Source organism: Oryzias latipes, chromosome 4 (genome assembly GCF_053564925.1).
Source record: "Oryzias latipes strain Hd-rR chromosome 4, Olatipes_Hd-rR_3.1".
Classification (NCBI taxonomy): domain Eukaryota; kingdom Metazoa; phylum Chordata; class Actinopteri; order Beloniformes; family Adrianichthyidae; genus Oryzias; species Oryzias latipes.
The window spans coordinates 34346688-34371839 of record NC_136240.1 but is presented as its reverse complement, the minus strand read 5'-3'; the positions used below and the strand labels follow the sequence as shown (position 1 = coordinate 34371839).

Genomic DNA, 25152 nt, shown 5'->3' with positions numbered 1-25152 from the left:
CCTTCAAACACAAAGACCTCCTCCTCATCCTCCTCCTCCTCCTCCTCCATCCTTGGTGCAGAACTTATTTGAGGAGAACTAGCAGGTGACTGGAGAAATCCTAATTTCACTTTTGCTTCACTTCAACTCATAAAAAGTCGTTGATGATCCGCGTAACTATGTCTGTAAGTACATTTATTTGTTTTCTGTATTTTTTAATGATGGACATGATGGTGTGACTTCTGACAGACAATTTTAGATAATGGAGATAAAATATTAGTTGTAAAAATAATGTTTTCTTTGGACATTAAATAAAATTTGAAATATTTGTTTAGCATAAAAGAAGCCAAAAGTAAAAACGTTTATACTGACTGAAGAAAGGCTTCTCCGACTTGTCTGGGCATGTTTGTGTTATCATTTTAACTGCAACCGCCAGGGGGCGCTCGAGTATTAATGTACCCAGCAACTTCAGTCAGAAATGGATTCTTTTTAACCCCAGCTGGCCAAAGATCTGATGCATCCCAGTCTAGCAGAGGAGATGAGGAGACACAAGAAGAAGAGGCTGGTGCAGAGTCCCAATTCCTTCTTCATGGATGTCAAATGTTTAGGTAGCTATAGAAGCACAGACGCCCCCCCCCCCCCCCCCCCCCGTTTTAATTTTTTTTATCTTATAATCCTCACTTATTGTGGCTTCATCTTAGGCTGCTACAGGATCACCACCGTCTTCAGCCACGCTCAGACGGCGGTGGTTTGTCCCGGCTGCTCCGTCGTCCTCTGCAGCCCCAGTGGAGGCAAATGCAGAGTAACGTCAGGTACAGAAAAAAAGCTGCGTTTAACGTGTGTTTGCATTAAAATTACATCTATTTATGTCCTTTCAGGCTGCGCCTTCAGGAAGAAATGTGCCTAACATCTACAGGAAGGAGCAGGATACACGAGTTTTAAAGCACTTCTTTTCCATTTAAATCAATTAAACTTTAATCAGAATATAGTGGCACATCCAAACTTAAAAAAACAAAAATCAAACCAGTCCAGACTTCTGCAAAACATTTATTAAATCGACATGAAGGGGGAGTTGAATGAAACGTTTCATAGTCAGAATGACCATCACCAACAAAAATAAAATCTTTGAAGAGTCGTCCGTTTCTGTTCTTTGGTCTTTAGAGCTTCCCTGGCAGAAGGAAGTGTCTTTAAAATAAAAATTGAAAAAACCTCCACTTTCTAACATGGTTTTCTATTATGTACAATATTTATTGTGACTGATAAAAACTAGAGTGAGTCTTCTGGCGGGTCGGGGTTCTACTAGAATGACGGACGGAGGGGTGCGGGGTCCGTCTCACATGGCGGGTCGATGTAAACGTGCAGAGTCCCCTTCAAACGGACGGGACGTCTCACTCACGCCGCAGACGCCGTGCGACCCAGACGCTTCCGTCAGGACCGCCGAGCGTCTGACCCACCAGGGTTTGAGCTGATTTCAGGGGTTTTCCTGCTGCACCTTCGCTCAGAAATCCCCCAAAAACATCTCAGAGCGGAACAACGTGTGTGAATCAAAGCCATCGGTCGGGGCGATGATGACGTAGACGTAAAAAATGGAGCTGATTGGGGGGGGGGGGGGGGGGGGGGTCTTTGGGCCGATTTATTGCTTTAGTCCCCTCCGGGTGACAAAGTGGAAAGAATCTAATCACAGCTGGATGTTAAAACAAAAAACAAACATGCCCCCATACTCTTAAAAACAAAAAGACATTAAGGGACGAGCATTAAGTTAAAAACCCCGCTTTCCGTGGGGAGCTTTACATATGTGGAATGGAGTCGAACATTTAAGGGAATGATGGCGACTGGCTCCTCCTCCTCCTCCTCGGGGGGTTTATAAGCTGTTCAGTTCCTGCAGGGTCTGGTCCAGGACTTTGTGCATGCTCACGTTTTCCTCTTTGGCGTGCGACAATTTCTCTGCAGAGACGAGAGAGAAACGTTAAGACGGCGAGCGTGGCGGCACAGACGTTTGCAGAAGCACGGGGGGGGGGGGGGGGTGTTGTACAGGAAACTGTGCCTTCCATGCATGAAGTGATGGTTAGAAAATCACCGGAACATCCTTCAGTTATTAGGAAAATAAAGTTTTTAAAAGGATCATCTGGATTTAGTAAAAAAAAACGCCTTAAACTTTAAATTCAGATGATCCTTTTTAAAACCTTTTGTGCTTTAGAATTATCCTAGATATTTAGTTAGAGGGTTTGTTGTATTCATCAACAGACGAGCTCACCTGGTCAAACTGATCTTCAGAAAATGTACACAGAAGGCCTCGTTTCATGTCAAACCACAACAATAAGTCTGCATTTATGTAAAGTAGGAAACAAACGTTTTATTCAAGTCCTTTCATACAGCCGGGTGGGCAGAAGGCGCATAAGCCACAGAGTGAATGACAGAGCGGCGCAGAGCGGCGAGGACCAGAGCAGGTCTACAGAGAGGTCATGTCATTGAGAGCATGGTCCAGCTCCTCACTAATGGCCTTGTACTTCAGCTTTTGAGCGTACAGCTCGTCTGGCGGCGTTCAAGGACGGCAGCGACAGACACGAGCCGAAAGCAGGATGAGGGACAGACGGAGGGCAGAGAGCGGCAAAGGAAAGAAAAGACAAAAAAAAGGAAATTAGGTCAGAGATGCTTGAAGGAAGAGTTCTGACGGTGTAGCTGTGTGCTGGAGGTGTCATAAAGCTGCAGCCATAACTCCATAAACTCCAGCTCCCCGTGCTTCATCAGCTGAATGACGCTGAAAACACGGGAGCACATCCTGTCCTCTGCAGAGGAGCCTTTCCAGATGCAACATGGAATTTAGAGTTTAGGAATTATGCTGCCCAGACACCACAAGCCTCACAGAAATGTAGTGAAGTCTGTCTTCACGTAGAAAGTTACAGAACAAAGGAGAAACTGGGTTTGTGTAGAAGGAAATGCACAGTTTCAGTTCTCGTACCTTCCAGATCATCGATGGACTTTTCCAGTTTGGTCACCGTCCGCTCGGCAAACTCTGCACGGGTTTCAGCCTGTCAGCAGTTCAGACGCACAATCAGAGCTCTACTACACAAGTTAGCTCAGACGCACAATCAGAGCTCTACTACACAAGTTAGCTCAGACGCACAATCAGAGCTCTACTACACAAATATAGCTCAGACGCACAAGCAGTGCTCTACTACACAAATATAGCACAGACGCACAATGAGAACTCTACTACACAGGTTAGCTCAGACGCACAATGAGAGCTCTACTACACAAGTATAGTTCAGACGTGGTTGTGTCCAAATTCTCCCTCCACTCACTCTTTGGTGCACTATATTTCTCAGAACAAAGCGGATTTATAAATCATCTTTGTAAAATGTTCGTTTTATAAAGTTATTAATTCTGCAAATGCATGACGAAATATTTAGCGTTTAAAAAAAGGATAGTTTCTGAATTGGATTGAAGTCCCACCTTGATTTTCTTTTGACCTTTTTTTAATGCGTTCCAAGTCGTCTTTTAAGAACCATTACGCCGTTTCCGGGCAAAATGAAACAATAGTTTCTTCAGAGTGGCAGAAGTCCCTTCAAAATTCACCTGTGAGTTGTGGGCGAGGCCGTTTTAAGTTTAATTTTCTTCATGAATGTCCTCCCTCTTAAGAATAAAAGCCACAGGAACGTGTTAAAAACACCATTTTCATTGGAGTATATCCAGGGAGCTGAATGCAGTATGTGGTTTCTGGGGAGGTTTGGAAGTACTGAGTGGATTTGGACACAGCCATAGATTCACATCTGAACCTGGGTTATTCACGCTAAAACTGCGAGGAAGACAAATAAAACACGAAGCTACTGTATTGCTACTTTGTAGTGTTTTTTAGAAACACAAATCATGACATCAGAATCTCACCTCCTTCAGTTTGTCAGTCAAAACTTTGATCTCCTCCTCGTACTTGTCCTCTTTTTCTGAGTACTGTTGACAGAAAAATAACGCCATCAGTTGCAGCAACAGACACATTTTCACATCTCCATCCACCAAACCAGTTTGGAAAAAAAAAGAAGCCGAATTGGCAACCATGTTTAAAAGTGAAACCACTGGAGGAAACGGAGCAGGCGTTGGCCCGTCCTGGGAACGGGTTCTGCTCCGATTGCCACCCAGGTCCCGTCAGGCCGAACAAAGGAGAAAGCATCATCACAGAGAAGGGAAAGTCCTGCTGCGATCACGCTGGCATGCTGCCGCGCTGCATGTCTGTGCCTGGAAAGAATGACGCAGCCCCAGAAGAATGCACCTCCTCTGCACTCCTCAAAGGAGGAGGACACACCTCACACAGCCATTAACCCAGCATGCAACGTCAGCTAGTCGTCCATGCAGAGGATTTAACGGACACCGCTCAGGAGGTTGGCGGTGGGACCCCCCCCCCACCTGTTTACACGTACACAACCTGCACAGTAACCCAAGGATCCCTGAGGAGCAACAGCAGCAAAGGTGACAGGAAGGTGGACGACGGCTAGAAGGCGATTCCTCATTCAAGCTGAGGCCCAAAGGCCGTAGGATCACATTTCTGCCTCGTCTCGCTGGTTAACAGGTTCATACGTGACGGTTAAAGCGGTTACCCATGTAGAATATGAGATATAAGCTGCTCATTTTGAGCCAAACCACTTGTGCAGCAAACTTGTCCAAAGTGTGTTCATTAACTCGATGTCCCCACCGTGTGTGGGAGGAGCTACCATCAAAAGTTTTTAGCTGTATGGAAGGAACGGTTGATGTTGAGAAATCAGGATGATTTATTTTGAAAGGTTACACAAAAGCGTTAGTTATCTCGTCTCCAAGTACTTTTATTACTTTTATTCTTTTGATTCCGTTTTTAGTGAGTGCGATTGGCACTTTTCTGATGTTTTTATGACCATTAATGACTTTTAAATATTTTTTATCCTTTTATGATCCTCATATTTTAATTTGTTGCGCATTTTTGGAGCAATTACGTAAATTCCCTCTGGATTAATAAAGTACTCCATCCATCCATCTATGTCTGGGTTCATGACATCATTGAGAGACTCTCCTGTTACGGCGAGCTTCACTCCTGCTGCAGGAGCTGCGTCTGAATGTTGGCGCTTTCGGCGGTACTTCCGTGTCTCTGTGACACAGTTTGACGACTTGCTGTCCCGCTTTAGTCCGAGGAAGGAAAAATTAAAATTAGAGGGACCTTTCTGACCAGATTCTCCTCAATGTTTGTTTTAGACTCCACCCCCTGATGACATCATCACGGGCCAAAGCTAACTTACAGTTTGGTTGATGTGATGCAAATCTTTTCTAAATTCTGATATTTGTACTGCAGAACCGCTCGAAAAATGCCGCCACCAAAGAATTGCGCAGCGCCCGCCGTTGACCTCAGATCACGTCTGTACACTGACTAAACACTGAACCCAGTTTACAAAACTACAAGAAAAAGTTGTATTAGGAACATTTTGCCCTGGCTTCCTGTTTCACCTTTTCAGCTTGGGCCTCTAAGGACTTGAGGTTGTTGGTCACGTTCTTGAGCTCCTCCTCCAGGTCGCTGGCTTTACTGCACACAAGCACAAAGGCAGGATTTACCTCACAAACAGCAGGCGGGAGCTGTGGTGCAGTTTTGCGTTCTTGTTTTGATGAATTTGTGCGCTTACCTTTCTGAGACCTCGGCCCGTTCCTCGGCCCTCTCCAAATCGCCCTCCAAAATCACCAGCTTACGGGCCACCTGAGGCAAAGAGCATCGCCGTTACAGCAGGTGAAGCGGGTGCAACCTGGCGCTCGCCAACGAAGGCTCACCTCCTCGTATTTTCGGTCGGCCTCCTCTGCGATGTGTTTGGCCTCCTTCAGCTGCATTTCCTGGATCTCCATCTTCTCCTCATCCTTCATGGCTCTGTTCTCTATCACCTTCATCCCTCTGCACAGTCAGAAGGAGCCGCATATCGATTTCAAAGCCTTCCACTTTCATTAATAACCGCGCTGAGAAGAAATGCTGACCTCTCGCTCTCGTCTGCAGCCTTCTCCGCCTCCTCCAGCTTCTGCAGCGCTGTGGCCAGCCTCTCCTGGGCGCGGTCCAACTCCTCTTCCACCAGCTGGATCCTACGGTTCAGAGCCGCTACATCCCCCTCAGCCTGGGAGGCAAAATGGAGGAAAGGAAGCAGACTTTAGTCAGTTTGCCTCTTCCCAGCAGTGAAACAGGACGGAAAAGACCCTAAAATGTTCAGGGGAGAGCAGGAAAGACTTAATGTGTCACTGAACGTCTCTCATATTTACCCGTTTGGAGTAAACCCTGCTAGCAGGTGTAAAAACTGGAAAGGCGACAAACTAAACGCACAATTAGAGAGCTCAAAGTGAACTTTGCAAAGCTTTCCACACTCATGACTAAACAAGTTTCCACAAACCGACCTCTGACCTTTCACAGCTTCAGTTAGGAAGTTAAAAAAAAAAAACATGATAATACAAACTAGTTAAGATTTGAATGCAGGGTCTTAAAGAATGGCACAGGTTTTCGTTTTGTGTCATCCTCTGATCTATTTTCAAAGAATCCACAGTGGTCTTTTACATTATAATTATGCTGTTTTTAGCCAAAATCAAAATACCCGTCTTGTTTTCTATGACATAGTTTCTGCAGAGTGCAGGACGTAGTCAGAAATTGGAGTAAGCCTGCCCTGACTTCCTGACATCCATCTGTTTACATGCTCTCCTGCTAGCTTACAGCCTCTCATCCAATACTGATCCATATTGGAGTTCTCCAGACGTACAGTTCAGATTCCAGCTCAGACGAGGAAAACTAGAGATGAACATGAATCCATTTGTCTACAAGTGGATGCGTTGGAATAGAGCGGAGCTGAGAGCTTGTGGCCTAATTCTAGCACCCACGTCACTGCTACGGGCTTTTTCCAACAGCATTTTTTCATCTGCTCCTGATTCACGACCACATAAATGAAAAAATACTCAGAAATGCAATTTTTGACTCGATTTTCTTAATACTAGTCCCCCATCATCCAAACAAACGCTGCAGGAACGTGTTCAAAAACACCCTTAACATTGGAGTGGGTCTATTAAAACTAAAGTTTCACATTACTTATTCAATCAACTTATCTTTGATAAATATGGGGGAAAAGAAACAGTTTTTCAAACACTTTACAGGGCTCTTATTCTGAAAATCTAAAAAAAAAAAAGTTTTTTTTTATATACAAGCACATTAACCTGTGGTGCTTTAGTTAAATGAAAATATTCTACTTTATCAGTTTTCTAATGAAACGTGAATTTACACATTAATAATCATAAATATCAGGAAGTGAAGTTTGAACGCCCATTCTCGTTCTCCAGGTGAGCAACAAATGAAAAGACGGCTGTAGGTCTCTGTGGAGACCTTCATATAAACGCAGAGCCCACCTGCATGAGACACATAAAACGCTGGCAAAGGTCATTTCCTGCAACGACCAAGCCGGCCCGCTCAGCGAGGACAAACGGAGGAAGATGAATCCAAACAGACAACAAGACAAGAATGTCCTCTGTTGGATGGAGACTTTGTTCAGGCTTCAAAACCATCCGCGACCGTCTAGCAGAGGGACTCTCAGGGAGAAATGAGGATTCTCAGACACACTACTCTGACGTCAGACAGTCAAGAGGTCAACCAACAAAAAGTAGGTCACTCAACTCAAGACATCGTTCTGCCAAGCTTTCTGCTGATGACGGACAAGCTTTTATTCTGATAAGCTGATCAGCTATCTTTTCTCCTGCAGTTTCCTCTTTTAGGAAATGTCTGACTATCCCTAGCACGTCCTACAGTGACTAATGCTAAGGGGGGGGGGGTGTATAAGTGTCCTTAAAACATGCTGGATTGTCATCAGCGCCACCGTCCACGGGTCAGCCCGTCGACGGTACATCTGCTCCATGAGAGGCGTCACGCAGGAATACAGGGGAGGCTGAAATAGCAGATACTGCCACATCCTGCGTCCTGAATGTTTGTGCTGCGGAGAATCCGGTCTGCACCCAAACAAGCGTGCTGCTCATGGGCTTCAGGGCAGCAGGCGGACCCACAAACACTTGGTAAAACAAGCCAACCTGTCCATCACAACGTCCCACAGGACTACCACCACCAGGTCACTTCTGTCCGCCAGGAGTTTACCGTCAAATGAAAGGAAAAGGAAAAGCTGTGCAGACAACGTGTGCGATCTTATCGCTCACCATCCTTGAGCACAGAGGGAGATCTCTTAAGCACTAACTTGTGTTAAAAAGCTGGAGGGTACAGAGAGCCTGTTCTCATGCCTGCAGCTTCCTGAGGCGTGACCAAAGAAGAGAGGAGCCCCGGAGTCCTGGGGGGGAGGGGGGGGGGCTGGATGTGCAGACTCTGCTGCTTCTCTTGATTATTTAACCAGATAGTGGGACAGGAGCGGCTCAGTTTCTTAAAAACAGTTCTGGAGTTGACGGGTAACAAGAATGAAAGTGTACTGCAAACCTGCAGTGCGGGGCGCCTAACTTTACAAATGGGGATCTTGAAATTGGTGACAGGAAGTCAGCCGACCAACGTCCTTTCATTTCCTCCCTGTGATTGTTCTCTTGCCTTCAAAGTGAGTATTCTCTCTTCAGGACATACCCTTCCTGTAGCACCCACTTCACATTCTCCAGCTGCCAGGGACACAAATGACCTTATATGGTGAAGCAACTATGGAAAATGTTTGCGTTGGAGGCAGAGTCTGACATTGAGCACAGATGTGTACAGACACGCACCCACGAGGCTCTTCTGTTATCATCACAACATGATCTGAATACCATTTCTCCCTTTTTAAAGAGGATTTTCCTTTGACGGCGTTTTACTCTCTGGACTGAAGATGCTTTAAGGGTTAAAGAGTCTATAAAATAGTTGGTCAAAGTTCATGTCAGAGGTTTGGCAGTCCTTATGCCTTTGAGCTAGACACCAAAACTTTCATTGCTCTGGGGTCTCAAAAGCAAATCCTTATGTCTGTCCATCTATTGGAAATATCTGCTTTGAACTAGTGGGGGTTGCTCGTTTTTGGGCAACACGCTGCCATTGAACACCCATTGAACGTTAAACCAGGTGAACTTAACCTGTCGGGGACTTCGATTTGTTAGCGTCATATGGGTGGCGTCCTTTTTGGTTTAACGGATGTGCCGACCATTTAAAAACTGACCATGAAGGAGAAATTAACGACTGTAGTTTGTGCGCAGCTGGAATTATGACATCATGTCTTTCTTACATCGGAATAGAAAAACCTTGAACCAAGATTTGCACTCTTGCGACATTTCACACAAAGCCTATTCGTGTATATGTATATACTACTAGTACATGCGCTAGTATCAGGTAGCAACAGTGTTCAAGCCCCTGCGTTCAGCATCACATGCCTGGTGTGTAAATACCATAAGGATGCAAGAAGAGGCCAAGGGCGAACAGAAAACCAATGCATGCTCATAAAGATCATCCAGAGCTTTCTACCAAAACAGATTTCAGTGCTGCCTTGGAACCAGACCCAAACTTGGTTCTTGATCTTTTTGAAGCTAAAGCACTCACTAACATCATGCAATGTTTTTTTAACTGGCAACAACTCCTTACTGGGTCATAAGAATAAGACTCCTTTTATGGTGGGCACATGGGGGGGCTTTGCACTTGGTCCACTCATACGCACAGCTTACTTTCTTGAGTGCATAAGCACAAAGGTTGGGTGCCCCCTCATTTACAACAACATTGCATGTAACTGCACAATTTTACACTGTCAATTTTCCCCCCTCCAAATTCTGTCCATGTGATACCGAGTCACTCAGCCAGTACATTCAACACCCCATGGGGTGTTTCATAGATAAAATTAACTTTCTCAGTGTTTGAAATGTTCGAGTACCAGTCACTAATGTACTGTCTTTACAATAAACAGTAGGTTATAATATGGGCTTTACCGTTTCTGAGCTGGGTAACCGGTTGAACCACTGTTGCAGCAGAGGCCGTTTAACCCCCCCCCCCAGCCCCACAATGCTTCCACATAGTTTACTAAATTACCAGCATAAAGTTATTTTGGTTTCATCATCAGCCTCACAATGACACCCCCCCCCCCCGGTCTTCTCCCTTTACTCTCTGAAATTCACATGAACACAAGCAGCTGAGCGTGTTTACATTGCTGTCAGATAAGGCAAATTCAGTATTTAAAACATCATAAACTAGACTTTTTCGAGCCTCAAACTGCATCCTCGGCCGCTTGATTCTCTTCTCTTTTTACGTTAACATCCTCTCTTTGTACTGCCAACAGCAGAAATGTCATCAATGTTGTACTGCTGTGCATTCACTGAGTGTTCTGTTATGAAAAGCTGTAGTCCTTCTCACCTGAACCCGTTTCTGTTTTTTTAAGAAGTAAAGAATATTCATTGGAGCAGAAAAACAGGTTTGTCCTGAAAAGGATTTAAATCCACTAACGACCACATTTACATAATAAAAGCCTCACCTTGACCTCACAAGGATTGAAGCAAATATTTCAATACGGGTGGCAGAGGTAGAGCGGTCAACCGCTGATTGGAAGATCTCACGTTCGTGCGCCGAAGTGTCATGTTTGGAACTTGCTGTGACCACTTCAATCTGTGTTTTAGAAGGATTAGCGGATGGAAAAAGGAATCAGAAGGGTTTGTTCAAGAGTTGGGTGTCTCTGAGTGGTGCCACAAGAGTCAGTGGTCTGCTCTGATTGCAGTAGTTTCTAATTGAAGCGTCCCAGAGTCTATGCAGTTAAGTAATTGGAGTGAAAACGTGCTCAAGTCTTCATATGTTCATGCTAGCTTGTGGAAACTAAAAAAAAAGTAACAATTTTTATTTTTATCTGCTGTCGTTACCCATTGGACACAGATATCTACTCAACTTACTCGACCACATTTGCAAGTATTGCACACAAACAGGAATATCTGGACCCGGCCAATAAGAAGTGGGTTTGCGCCTTCGACCATCTCTGGTTTAAACCAAGGTTTTTCCACAATGGTCTTCCAAAGCCCACTGTCTTTCATGTTTTCCACATTACCTTGCTTAAAAACAGCTGATTCGGCTCATTATCCAGCACTTCAGAGAAAACATCCAGGATAGTTTGCTCTGAGAACCCGGTTTGGGAAACACATGGTTAGACCATCATATGGGCTTTATGTGTGTCAGTAGTGGCACAGAAAGACTTTTTTCAGAGCTTCCAACAACTGAGCCTGCTGGCAAGAATTTATTTGTATTTCTTGTTCAATCGGTCGAACAATTGAGAATTTTGCCGCACTGGTAGCTCTAGAATACCGACCAGGCAGGTGGTTGATATCAAAGACCCTAAATAATGAGTAGACACTCCATCATGTTTACAGTTCAATCATATGATGGCGGTGTACTGACATGGCTCCATTTCTGTGCAAAACAGGTAGGTTGTGGAGAAGCAACCACGAACATACAAAGAACAAAGAACCAGCTAAGCAAAGACACCAACACATGCACTGGTTTTTTTTGGGGAGGAACCAATCCCACCCAGAATTTAAACCAACTATCCTCAACACCATCATGCAGCCCTTTCTGACTAATCTATATGTATGTGACTGTGTCAAAGCGGACCTCCAGGACAGATCCTACTCATAGCAGACAACTGGACCAGTACCATATGGGGTTGATTGCACACTGTTACTGGCTCCACTCAAACTCTACAGTGTCCAGGCATGGCCAGGACATATGTTTATATCGTAGGTCGGAATTTTGCGTAAAGGTTAAGTTATCTGCCAGAGCTTAAGGTCAAGGCATCACTATTACGTTCGTGTCCAGGGGGTGGGTGCCGTGGCAGACCTCTGCAAGGCGGGTCAGAAGCCATTGCCTGGGAACGGCATTCCCAGCTACCAATATATATCTACTTTGGAGTTAGAGATAACTCCAACTTGTGTGCGGTGAGTGCGTACAGTACAAAATATTCATAAAGCAAAGAAATTTAAACTCTACTGAGAGTAAAAGTTATAAATGTACAGTATGGAACTGTACTTCTCAAGAACTGTCTTTCCTATGGGCTGCGTGGTAGCTTAAGCAATAGATATAATTTTCACAAAGTTTCTGATGTCCTTTGATGGTAACGTGATGTTTGCTGGCACAAACGTAGAAGAAGAATATGTTACATTTTTTGATGAGACTGAGTTAGGGCTATACGATATGAGGAAAACTTGCGATATGCGATGTTAGAGATTAATATTGCAATAACTATATGATTTGCAGTATATAAACAAATAGAAAAATAACCAAAAACATCATTCCCATTTCATTGCAACAGTTTAAAAATTATACTCCAAATGACCCTCATCGACATAGGTGACAAACATCTAACTTATGAGGCCTCCATCTGATTGGTCAAAGCATAAAGGGATTTAGATAGATAGATAACTTTATTAATCCCACAATAGGGAAATTTCATTTATCTGTGGCAGCAACACGACATTCAGAAATAATCTATATAATATAACATCAATAAAGGACATCACAAATTACATTTATATTAGATAATTAAAAATATTAATAAAATTATTATCAAAAATTATTATCAAAAATGAGATTCTTATTAAATAAAGAAATAGCAAAAGTGTAAAAAAAAATAATAACATATATGTAATATATATATATATAATATTATATATATATATATATATATATATATATATATAATATTATATATATATATAATATATATATATTATATGATTCGTTAAATGCTTCAAGCTGCCATAAGATTGTTTTAACACATTTTGAATTTACGATTTATTGCGATATTCGCCGTCTTTTGTGATATGCATATTGCAGAGCTGGATATTGCGATAACGATAAATTTGCAGTATATTGTGCAGGCCTAGACATTTTACTGGTATAAAGCTCATTGAGACGACTACTGTTGTAATATTGGGCTATATAAATACAAATTGAATTGACATTATCAGATAAAAATAATGTAAGATATTATTATCACCAACATTTAGAATATTACATCCATGAAGACCCACATAAGAAAGCTCTCATAATAACCTTTTTACTTGAATACGATATAAGAATCGTCTTTTTGTTGTTGTTGTTGTAAACTCTGTACAGCCTCACTTTCAGATACAGCACAGTTCTGCTGGGAAGAATTCAGAAATACCAGAATGTACTACATGCACTATAGACATAATGGAGGACAAGTGAAGGAGGAATCTAATTATTGGCAGATTCCAGGGCAGTGGGCTAATGAGCTGCACAACGCTGTTGAGGGGTACATTATTCCTGACACAGATGGTACTTAGCATTAATGTAAATGCATGTGTTTAATCTAGTCCTATCTGTCTGTCATGAGGGATGATATGCAAAAGAAGGCAGTTGAACATCCAGGAAGACATTACATTGCCAACAGTTTTGATGGTAATTGTTAGCAATAGGACACCAGGTCCTTTTCTGACTACTATTGCATGTTTTTCCAGGCTAAATTATAAATAAATTCTTCTTACATCAAGGATTGTTGGCAGAACTCAAAGAAAAACCTGCAGGTCTATTTTTTACCACTATTACATCTGCTGTAAATGCTTTAAATAGGTTACAGTTTGTGATGCAAATACTGTAATCTCCAAAGCCCGTTTGGCTAAATTCAAATTAATGCCACACATCCTACAGCGACATATTCCTCTCTTTGCTGAGCCCACAACCTTGGCCTATATAATCAGCTAAGCCACGAACGTCAGGGTGTTCCTCAGATCACCACAAAAAGCCAGAAAGTATCCGCATGTGGCAGTTAAATTTGGAAAGTTGGGCTATTCCCCGGGAGATGGTCCAAAGAAAACGGTTAGACCAGGAAGTCATTCTTTCCAAAGATTTGTAGGAGACCGTTAGAGGCACAGCAGAAAACGCTCACACATTCTAAAAAGCGAAGGGGTTGCAGATGATTAAACAATACGGACGATAAGCAATTTAAATGTATTGTGACAGAATTTAAAGTAAAAAGTTTTTTGTGCGAAAAAACAAAACATTTCTATCCTAGAAACTGTGAGTAAAAGGGTTTTGATACAAGGGTTTTGGGAAGTGATAACTCAGAGGGACAAAACACAAGTTCATCAAAAATCAGACCAACTGATAGAAAAAAAAAAAACACGCTTCTCTTTCTGACTGGACCTGGTCCAAACGGTTCTGACAGGAAATCCACGGGTTTGGCACCACAACGTCAGGAAAGACGACTACAGCGAGCACGACGGAGAGCCTCACTTGCTGAAAGCGCTGCAGTACCTTGGAATTTGAATTTCCCAGAATACATCTGTTTATTTTGAGGAGGCGGTTCATGTTTTTCTACAGAAAGCCTGGGAAGCGTAGCTCCAGAATGAAGACTAAGGGTATAATAAGGTCAAGGCCAGCATCAGATAACTTCAGCTGAACATTGATAGTCCCTGATTCAATAAGTGCAGAACTACTTAATCCTGGCAGCTGAACGCGGTGGTGAAAAACCGCCGTCAGACAAAACGGTCTTTCTAGAGGGAAATTTGAATCAAACGCTGTTTTACTTATTTGGACCCAAAATGGAGCAAATCTTTACTGTTCCAAAAAAATAAAAAAAAGTAAGTACAGGTAAAAAGAAAACTGGCACACAACCACCGACTGGAATCCACACCCCAAAACACACCTCTTCCTGTTTATCAGGGCTGGAGCTCAGGGACAGGAAGTGCTGGGGGTAGAAGCGTAGGAAATACTGGAGAAGGAATTGCAAGGCAACATCCTTGGAGGGGCAGTCAGGGCGGGGTAAATACTAGTGAATGCTCAGAGCCCCACTTCCTTCTTGTTTTAAATACAATGTTGGAAAAAGAGACGATCCATGTCAAACTCGATTTCTGTACGGTGTTGTGTTCAAGCATTAACAGTCTATGACAACCGCATGCTATTTGCTGACAATAAAACCACAATAAACAAAGCAGACAAAAAAAAAAAGAGGAATTGCCCTTTTTAAACTCTTTGGAAGGGTGAAGAGGGATAAAATTAGAACTGTTTTAATTTGGATCCGCTGATCTCTTTAGACTAGAACGGTGCTCAAAGCAGAATAATGACCAGCTAGAAAAACCAAACAGCTCAATGAGAATAAAGCCGCTAATATACGTGTTTAATGAGCAAAACAAGACAATATCAGGCTTTTGTGATTCAGGAAAGCCCTCAAGTGCCTTATAGCGGTTAAGTAACATCATTAAAAGTGTCAAAACCACACAAGGAAAACCATGAAGCGGTTAGTTTTATCGTTCTGTGACAGATGTGGCTCAAGCGCTCATAGTTCCTTCACATTTTCACATTCATTGTACACAGCAAGGTTCCTGTTTTGATCCTCCTGTGCTGCAAAGAAAGCCTTCTTGTGCTCAGGAATGACTCCAGGTTGTCCTAATTATTCACATATGGAGGGAGCACAAGCGCAGAGCTGCATGTGGAGGGAAATGCAAGCAGCTCCCAATGACTTCTGCCTCCCAAACTCTATGCGAAAGGAACATGTTCAAAACAAACCAAAAATGAAACAAGCCAACAATCATGCTGAGGAAAAGTATGCATTTCCATGTAAGGCTGGGGGGGGGGGGGGGGGGGGTTGACACTATATTTCAAAATAAAATTGCTTTTAGCTACTCATTTCCTACATTTTCAGATTTACCAAACCCCGTCGAGCGTGGGGCAAACCCCTCAATATGATTGAAACTTCCCCCCTATGATAATCTTTTGATCTGTTTTCAAAGCGTTCCCAACTATTATACTGCTTTTAGCTAAAATAAAAAACCTGTTTTCCAGTGACAGACTGGCGACCTGTCCATGGTGCCCCCTGCCTTCGTCCTTAAGTGGCTGGGATAGGCTCCAGCAGCCCCGTGACCCCAAAGGGGATAAACTGAGGAAGATGAATGAATGAAAAAAACTGTTTTCTGGGACGTAGTTCCTGCAGTGCAACGGGAATTCATTAGAAATTCACCCTTAAGTTGTGGCCGGGATAGCTCCCCTCCCCAGTGCTGAGAGCTCTTTGTCTCCATTCTTTCCTGCTAGCTTACAGCCCCCATCTTCCCCAACCTAACATCATTAGTGCAACTAAAAAATATCGTAGCTATCCAGCCGTACGGTTCTGATCCAGATTCCAGCTCAGACGAGGAAAACAAAGAGGTTCCTGGATCCATTTCTCTGACAGTGGATGCATCAGAATGGAGCAGAGCAGAGAGACTGTGGTCCCCCCCAGTGTATTTTCTACGTCACAATTAAGCTTTTAGAAACCACTTTTTTGTCTGCTCCTGATTTAAAACCATTTGACTAAAAGATAAACCCAGAAATGCAATTTTAAGCTTAATTTTCTCAATACATGTCCTCCTTTGTTAGAAAAATACCACAAAAAAAACAACACAATTTTCAAAGTTTTAAAATGTAAAGTGAAATACTATCCAACAGATATACAGATAAGAGTGTTACTGCAAAACAAGCTCGCAAGGAGTTTTAACATCCATCAGTTTCCTTCCATCTGTGTTTAATGGAGTTTTAACAGCGTCTGATCAGACACTCGGTGCCATTGATGCATCCACAGCAGAAATAAAGACTAAACAGTCTAAAGGTGAAATCAGAAAGCTGCTCCATTAACCATTGAAAGGTCCAACAAAAAGAGTTGTAGAACACAGCAGCTCCTTTCATCAGCTCAGCTGCAATACCTGTGCGGCCACACCTTCCCCTCCCACTCCCAGCCTGTCCTGTAATTACAGCAGCTTCTCTGCAGAAGATATGGCTCCATAAAGCAGCTCCTGAATCTGGTCAAGACGCTTACTCAACTCTTGCCACTAAGCATATTCTTCTTAACCTTCAGCCTCAAACCTTTTTTTTTCCTTTTTCTTGGAGCCATAAAACTAGGATGTGAGTCAAGAGGCAGCCAGGTGACCAACAAACACAGATGAGTCACAATGTAGAGAACGTCCACTAATGCTGACACAAGTTCTCCTTTCCAGGGAGCCTGTCCCACATTAAGGCTCCACTTGAATGCCTACAAAAAGTGATTTATAAACTTCTTCATCAAGCCCCAATAAGTCCCATTTAGAAAGATGGGTCTATAGTCTGTCTGAGAAGGTTACACCTTTCAACTGCTGCAGGAAACCGTCCAAAAGTGTTGAAAAGTTCTAACCTCCAACTTTATTGACAAAGCCAGACGTGAACATAACGTTAACATGACTTTAAAGCCAACTGGTCAGACGGTTTTTATCTTTTGGGACTGTAACGTCTACGTGGTGGTGTGGTCATCACTGGGCATGCGCAACAGCCTTCGCAATACTTTTTTTTTTTTTTCTACACGGGACCAACGCCTTGTCTTGTGGCACAATCACGCCCGCAGGAGAATCAATGACACTAAATGAGACGACTTCTTTAACACGCAGGCTCGCGCGCCTTGCAGTCGAGGCACGAGGACCCGGGAAAAGGAAAGAAAGAAAAAAAACAGAGAGAGAGGAGGAGAAAATGAAAAAAGAAATCTCACTTTCTCTCGGAGCTCCCGTTCATTGTCCAACTCTTTCTGTAGAGACTCCGCTCGGTCCTCCGCTTCGTCGGCTTGCTGCTGCAAACACTGAATCTTCCTCTTCACGGCGTCCAGAGAGTTCATGCCTGCCATTTTAACGCTTTTATTTAAAAAAAAAATCCTACAAATAAGACTATAATTCTTGGTTGTGCAAAGAAAAAGTGCGCAGCTGCTAAATGGGTGAAGTGATGACGGGAAAACTGCGATAAAAAAAAAAGAAAATCACGTGAAGTGTTCCAAGAAGAAGAAGTTCCGAAGTTTCTGGAATGTGAAGAAAGTGACTCAAGAGCAGCAAAAAGAGAGCAGACGTGGAGGTGTGAGGGTCCAGGTGATCTCCGGGTCTGACGGGAGACCGATGGAACGAAACCTCCGGAGTTTGGTCCTGGTTTTGAGGAGCACTGAGGCGCTGTGAGCACCGGAGAGAGCTATGAGCGCCAGACCGAGCCGGAAGTGGAGCGACAGGACTGGTGGGGTGACGTCAGATAGGGCGGGGACTGTGTGTGAGCGCGTGCGCGCCTGTCTGATCGGCACCAAACTTGGGGAAAATGAAGCAAAAATTGTGTTGTTGTTTTTTTTGTTTTTTTTTAGTATTTAACTATTTTGATCACTTAAAATGTGTAAAACCATTCATGGAAAATACCATTTTTTTAACCAGATTAGTGAAACTGTACAACACAGTTATGAGAGACGGGAAGAGGGCAGGGGGTTGCTTCACACCAATGGTCCCGCCCACATCACCAAAGCCAAATCTGCAACAAACTCCTGCTGCTGGGATTAAAATAGATCGAAAGATGGTCGTAGTGGGACTTTAAGTGGAGTCATGAATCAAATGGTACATTGCAATTAGCACATCATCAGCATAAAGCCTGAAGAGGTTACGTGTACATGTTTCTCTTTAAAAGCACAAAAACAATGTGACCAATTGCTAGTGTTATTTACAGTTCACAGCTGAAAAATCAGCTTTTGTAAGTTTTACTCTGCCTGCTTATTCCCACCCTGCTTGTTTTCCCTCTTTCCCTGCTCTGGTAGTGGTGGATTACCTCATTCAGGTGTGTTCAGACATTCAAATCCTGAAAGAAAATTCAGTCTGATCCAGGTAATTGGCAAGAGTAAAGTGATAGATTTGAAGGATCATGGTGAGGCAGCTCTGACAGAGAGCATCTTGATGAAACGATCACCTCCTGGATGTTGAATATCGCATCCCATTTATGGTCATATGCACAGCTTTCACTGAAATTCGACATATAGGGTGTGGTACCACCGCCGAACTTCTGAATTGATTAGAACCATGTATACAGGATTATCTTTTTTTTTAAGTTCAAATCTAAAATTCATTTGGTTTGGGTCAGAATCTTTGTAAAATTTGAGAAATAGCTTGAAAGGACAATTGATTCATGGAGCAATTCATGCTGAATTTTCTAACTTACTGGATTGTTTTTTTAACCCCTCCCTCTGTCACATCAAAGTTTATTTCCTTGGAAAGTCTAGTTTGTTTACCAAGTGTGAAAGTTTTCTGAACTCTGCTGTGGACCAAACTCTGTCCCAGTTGAATGAAAGGGTCTTGGAAGTGACACCGATCTGCAATAGTGTGAACTCAAATGACCTTAGTGGACCAATTGAAAGAAGTACATCAAAGTAAGCTAGTTTTGAAGTCTAATGCATTTCAAGGAGGAAAAAATAAACAGCCTAAAGCGCGAGTCCAAAGAAGTGTGAAAAAGCGGTGAAAACGGTATGGTAAATGTGGTGTAACCACAGGGGTGTAACGAAGGGTTGGTTATCTCGAAGACTATTAGTACCGGCTAGAGTTCTTCTGGTCCATGTGTTGTTTTGGAGCAGGACGTTTGTCCTCTCTTTGGGAAGAGTGCAGATTTTGAAAGCAAATGTGACACTTCTTTGCACTTCCACCCAATCCAAACCTGACTTAAAAGGGGGCGATGATGAACTATCAACAGAGCCAGAAGTACACCTTCAAAACCAGAGGAGAAAGACGCCCCAGACGCAGTCGCCCTCTCTGCTGCAGTCATGAAGATGCTATCTGCTGAGGCCAATACAGATGGAGATAAAGAGAGTAATGAGCCTCTGAATTTCTTCCCTCAGAGGTTTTGCTGTTAATGAGAGCCACGCCCACCCTAAACCAAAACACACTCATTCACGTTTAACAGAGGTCAAGACGACCTCCTGGGGTTCATGAGAACTCCAGCCTCCTCTTCTCCGCCCGCAGGAGCTTCGGCGTCCTCCATGTGTGGAGGAGAACCAGCTTCTTCCAGATCCCCTCAACTTAAAGAGCAACTCCTTTGAGTTGCTGTTGCCTTTCTTTCATCTTAAACCAGTCTGGCCTTCCTCTGACTTGTGACATCAACAAGGCAACTTCAATGAAAAACAGTGTTGCTCACTGGATTTCCGCTCTCTTTAGACCCCAGAAATGTTCATCTGGAAGCAGCCTTAGTCACCTCAAACCTCTGTGGTTCCCGGTCTGGTTGTTGGTTTGGACCGATTTGGAGAATTTCTCGCGTGTTGCCATGCGGTAGATTTAACATGAGGCTGAAAAGACGTCGCAAAAGGTGGTGAGCGTATTTGGAACAATTCGGAACTACATATTCAAATGATACTGCAAATACATACTTTCAATTTAACTTTAAGGCTTCAGATGATCCGTCTACCCTTTGGGTCTCTGATTATTTGAATCCTCTTCCAACATTTTTACCAGTGATGTGCATTGTATCTGTAAATCCCACTTCAGCCTAACCCAGACCCCTGCTTGTGTTTTGCTAATTCTCTCCTGTTCATGAGATCAGCCTGAAGACAAAGATGGGGGGGTTGCTGTTAAGTCGACTGCCACACCTCAAGCTGGCTCATATCTACTTAAATCCAGTTCTGGTGCTTCCAGCATAAACGTAAATCTCCCCTGATCGTCTTATGGAGCCGCTCTCTTATTTTTCTTCTTGCCCCGGAAAGGACTGAAGCATTGATTTCATTAGACACAGGCGTGTGGGGCTTTCTGTTTGCCTTAGCTGCATTCCTCACATACCAGTAACATACCACCCCCCCCCACCACCACCCCCACACATTCACACACCCGCACCCCACCCTCCAGATCTCGTCTGCCCCATCCAACCGCTGCCTGGCCAGCTTTTCTTCTGCCGAAACCAAGACGACGCTGTCACTTTTTTCACTGCATGGGGGCTGTGATCCTCTGAAGGCAGCATCTCTTTGCCTGCCTGGGTTAATAATAAACATTTATGACCTAAATATTACCAGCCCTGGATTTTTTTTTTGTTTTTGATGAAACTTGGCTGCTTCCCCACTGGAGATGTACACTCCAGCTCTGTAGTCTTCTGTGTGAATTCACATGTGTAATGACTTGACTTCTGCCTCTAATAAAGGACATGCGATGTGGAATTCATGGGAGTGGAGCACAATGGCTTTGCGGCTTGTGCCTTTGCTGTCGCTGTGTGGCCTCATTACAGTTAAAGCAAATAAACGTCAATGTGAGCATGTATTTAAACAAAAACTGGCATTGCTTTAATTCTCCCGGTGAAACTACACTTAATGATGCAAACCCCACTTGACCCACTTTGACTTGTGAGTTTTTTTGCATTTAGAAATGATGCGAGTTTGTTTATTCATTGTGTAAGAGTCGTCCAGCAGGCCCCAGACTTTAACTTTGTGCTTGTTTGGTAATACTTTCCTTCAGTCTTTTCCTCTTTTTTCCATGAAATTCAGTCACGAGGCTCAAACTAATTTGGGGCAAACTATTTTTATTTCACTTTTGTTCTTGTGGTTCACTAACATTTAAAGAGTAATTTGCTGCATCTTACTATTTAAAAAATGCCCTTTCACTGAGTGACAGGAAGAGTAGACGGGACATCGGCATGTCAGTCACCTGTGAACTCTGGGGGGGCCTAAAGAGGAGCCCGCTTTGAAACCATGCAGTTCTCAGTTCTGTCTCTCGCAGATCCTTTTCTCCTCAATTTAACCCAACTAGTTCCACAACATCTGCTCTTTCAATTTGATCACTTGTTTATTCTAAAATATGATCTATTTCTAAATGATTCATGAAGATCAGATTAAATTGGGCAAGACCCCTCGCTATGTAGCCACAAGGGGGCTCTCCCTGTGCCGGTCCCCAGCCCGGATACATTTCAGGGTTGTGTCGGGACGGGCATCCAGCGTAAAAAACGATCTGCTGCGGCGACCTCTGACAGGATGTGCCGAAAGGTGAACAGCAGCATCTGTTTTAAAAAAGGCAGGGAATTTCAAAATAAAACAAACAGGCCCCGTTGGATTGAGGAGTCAACTGAAGTCGCTAGTTCTGACTCATGTCTTTGTGCTCCTGTCAGACACTGCATTGCACTCTGGGAAATGTGTGCATCATATTCAGAAAGAAGAAGATAAGTAGTAGGTCTATTTTAACGGAATATTTTTAACTTAATGAAGGGGAATTTTCTCAAAAGAGGAACAAATGGTTCTATTTTGCGGAAATGACTTTAAAATCTTTAAGATTAGACGTTTTTCTTTTGTCTAGTTCAGTTTTTCTTAGGTGACTCGAATCTCAGAAATTCAGCTTTTTCTGTGTTTTATAAGAAACAATTGCAGACTTTCAAAGTGTGTCATTGTGTTTCTTTGAATTCCTTAAAAACACTAGTGTATTTTGAGACTGTGACCCAATGACAGAGTTTTCTGTTTTCTTGTTGACAGTAAAAGCATGATGTGAGTGTGAGAACTCCAATCTAAAACGAAATACCACTGGTGACACTTCATGCTGTGGTATTTCATAGACTAAGAAGATTATAATAAAGGTTTTAAGAAGTGCTTCTCTCTGCTCTGCTAATTTAGTCTTTCAGACAGACTTGGATGACTGGAATGTGTTTTTCTTTTGTTCCTGTGTTTTCGGTTGTCAAATTTACAGTTTGGCCATTCTTCAGGAGTGGCTGCACAGGAATGCAGCGATCTCAGAGATGCCTCAAACCTCTCGCGGCGGTTCAAAGTGGAGCCACAGCTGGTGCTGGCTCTGAATCCAGCAGTGGAGTTTTTGGAGATCGTCCCTCATTGTGTGGATAAAGTCACGTGAAGGAAGTAACCTTAAAGCGGCCTTCTGTGCGAGTTTCTGCTGACGTTGAGCGGTGACGATACTCACGTCTGCAGCTTTCTTCTCTGCCAGCTCCAGTTTCTCCTGCGCATCTTTAAGGCCCTCAGAGAATTTGTCCAGCTCGTCCTCCGTCTGCTTCAACTTCTTCTGAAGGTCCAGCAGCTCCTCCTCCAGCTGTAACAGAACAGACGTTTAGCTCTGCTTTTCGTTGGATAATGCAGCACAGGAATTCCTGAAAACAACATCTCCATGCTTCTTTTCAAAACCGCCAGCATCTTCTGAGGCTTGAGATTGATGACGTTGCATAAAGCAGACTCTCTAACCACTGGCTATGGTTGCACACTTGGGTCAGCCGGTTGGTTTTATGGAATTCAACCATATCTGCACGAAAAGGTTAACTCTCGCCCTCATACGATAAGAGGAGTTGCTGTGGTCAAAGTTGCCCTGACACACTCATGCACAACTATGCACGCACACACACACACACACACACAGTCCAAGTGTTTTATTTGCAGTGAGTGTGACAATCGCGTTGAGTCCCACACTCACACCTTCCCTCCTCATGTCTATAAATACAGTATTTATCTGTGAGGACAGATGCCTGGACTGTGCTGTGTGTGTGTGCGCGCTTTGTGTGTGTGTTTAATCTTACATTTGTCTGTGCACACTGCATTTGCATCGATACACAGAGCAGCGTTTAAAGTTTAATACTCATCTGTCCACACATTCAGTCCCTTTTTTAACTACAGTTTAAACCCCTCCACGTCTGACTTTATTTCCATTTAAAAATAAATCTTTATTTTCAGTGTTTTTTTCATTTTAATATGATGCTAAATTAAGCAGAGTCCTGGATTAAAGGGAAATAAAGGCAGGATATGGTATAAAGGGGTGAAGTGACCCAGGTGGAAAAAGGACCATTTATTTCCGCTTAGGTGATCAAATCCAGGAACCAGACTGGTAGGAATTGGATTACTTCAAGCAATCAAAACAAAAGACATACAGTATTGATCTATATATAGATTTATCCAATTTATAGGGTGATTAGTCATGACGCAGTTGGAATTTTTTTTTAATGAAGATACGCATCCATATACCTCCACATAGACATGTATATGATGCCATTATAACTACTCTTAATCATAAATAGACATATTTTTAGTTAAAAATATGGTATGACACATTGAATACATTAAATGTTAGGTTTGTCAAAAAGAGTAATTGAAATTAAAAGAATAAATGCTTGAATGGGAGTGGGATAGGAGCAAAATTACATAATCCCCACCCCTTTTAAGCATTACTCCTTTTTTTTTTTACATACACTTACTTCTGTTGAGATTTTACTTATATTTATATTATACCAGTCCAAGTGCAGATACTTTATAAGTATTGATCTATGAATTAAGAAAGATGAAGCCTTATTTGGGTTTGGTTTCAGCTTTTTAAAACCTTAAAACCGCCTGAACTTCAGCTTTAGGGCCGATCCTCTTCTGGTGTTGATCCTCTTCTCTTCAGGGTCTAGTTGAAATGTTTTTTTTTTAGCTGGCACCAGGACACCGGTGCTGATGGGGATTCGGCACAAAAAAGCAAACACTATGTGCTGATTTGCAGCTGTGATGATAAAACAGATGTTTGCGGCTCGAAAACTTGATCTTCCTGCTTTATAACAACAGAAGCTGCATTTTAAGACTTCCTTAGTGGTTGAAACGTTTTAGTGCAGAATACAATCATCTGATTCAAACCTCTGTTTTTCTTTGGTCACGGTTTTGTTTCAGTTCAACTTGCAAAATGTGTTTTACAAACCAAACTTTTTGTTTTAGAGAAAATTAAGCATGGTATAGTGTCATAACACCATAAACAATAAATCCTTCAGAAAATGTTTAACACATCCATTTGAACTGTAAAGACACTGGTCTGCAGTAGGGAGTAATAATGCATTAAGACAATCCCATCCATAAAAGTTTGTGTCCTTGGAAGTATGTTTGGTCTGAAATTCATGTTGTGATTGACCTCAAACCCAAGCAGAGAAAGGAATGAACTTGGACAATTTAAAGCCTTTCTACATAAACATCTTTTTATAATAAAGACTTTTATGGTACACTTCTTTCTTCAATTAAAGTTAATAAAACAATAGTTTTGGCATTTTTATTCATTATGGTTTTTCAGCTTGATGAACAGCTCCCACGTAAGCAGGCCTCACTTCTGATCATCTGCGCCTCCCTCACCTGTTTGCATTTGTCCTCTGCTGCCTTTTTGTCCGTCTCTGCTTGTTCTGCGCGGTCGATGGCGTTCTCCTTGTCCAGTTTCAGCATCTGCATCTTCTTCTTGATGGCCTCCATGATGTCAGCGTAGTTTGGTCGACCACTCGTTTGCCTCCTGAGGTGCTGAGAAGTGGAAGTTGGTGCTGCAGGAGTGAGTTTGGGTCCAGCAAAGCTGCACAGAGGCAGTGGAAGAGAAGGAGACAGAAAGGCAGAAACAGAGAGAAGGAGACAGCGGGAGAAGTGAAAAGAGATGGAGAGTCCACCCCTATATGGATTGGTTTTTGAAGCAGAACCTGCCTCCAGTCTCTGACCACCCTCTCCTCCTCCTCCTCCCTTT

General features: G+C 42.9%; 2 protein-coding genes across 5 annotated transcripts; one reads left to right on the top strand and one right to left on the bottom strand.

The window, feature by feature from the left end:
* The first annotated feature begins 4 nt into the window (after nucleotides 1-4).
* Nucleotides 5-1114, top strand: LOC101161046 (small ribosomal subunit protein eS27-like). The gene is made up of 4 exons (XM_004068359.5): nucleotides 5-164; nucleotides 479-587; nucleotides 681-791; nucleotides 858-1114. The coding sequence occupies exons 1-4, from the start codon at nucleotides 144-146 to the stop codon at nucleotides 884-886; spliced, it is 270 nt and encodes an 89-aa protein (XP_004068407.1). The 5' UTR covers nucleotides 5-143; the 3' UTR covers nucleotides 887-1114.
* On the bottom strand, nucleotides 1014-25152 carry tpm4a (tropomyosin 4a). Of its 4 annotated transcripts, none has more exons than XM_023954570.2 (9): nucleotides 24780-25149; nucleotides 22606-22731; nucleotides 5956-6089; nucleotides 5758-5875; nucleotides 5616-5686; nucleotides 5443-5518; nucleotides 3865-3927; nucleotides 2939-3008; nucleotides 1014-1923 (listed from the first exon to the last, which is right to left on the bottom strand). In XM_023954570.2, the coding sequence occupies exons 1-9, from the start codon at nucleotides 24891-24893 to the stop codon at nucleotides 1841-1843; spliced, it is 855 nt and encodes a 284-aa protein (XP_023810338.1). In that variant the 5' UTR covers nucleotides 24894-25149; the 3' UTR covers nucleotides 1014-1840. The 4 variants fall into 4 exon arrangements, with proteins under 4 accessions (XP_023810338.1, XP_023810340.1, XP_004068406.1 ...); XM_004068358.5 differs by lacking the exon at nucleotides 1014-1923 and adding an exon at nucleotides 2307-2511 and having other exon boundaries at nucleotides 24780-25152; XM_023954572.2 differs by lacking the exons at nucleotides 22606-22731; nucleotides 24780-25149 and adding an exon at nucleotides 17430-17934.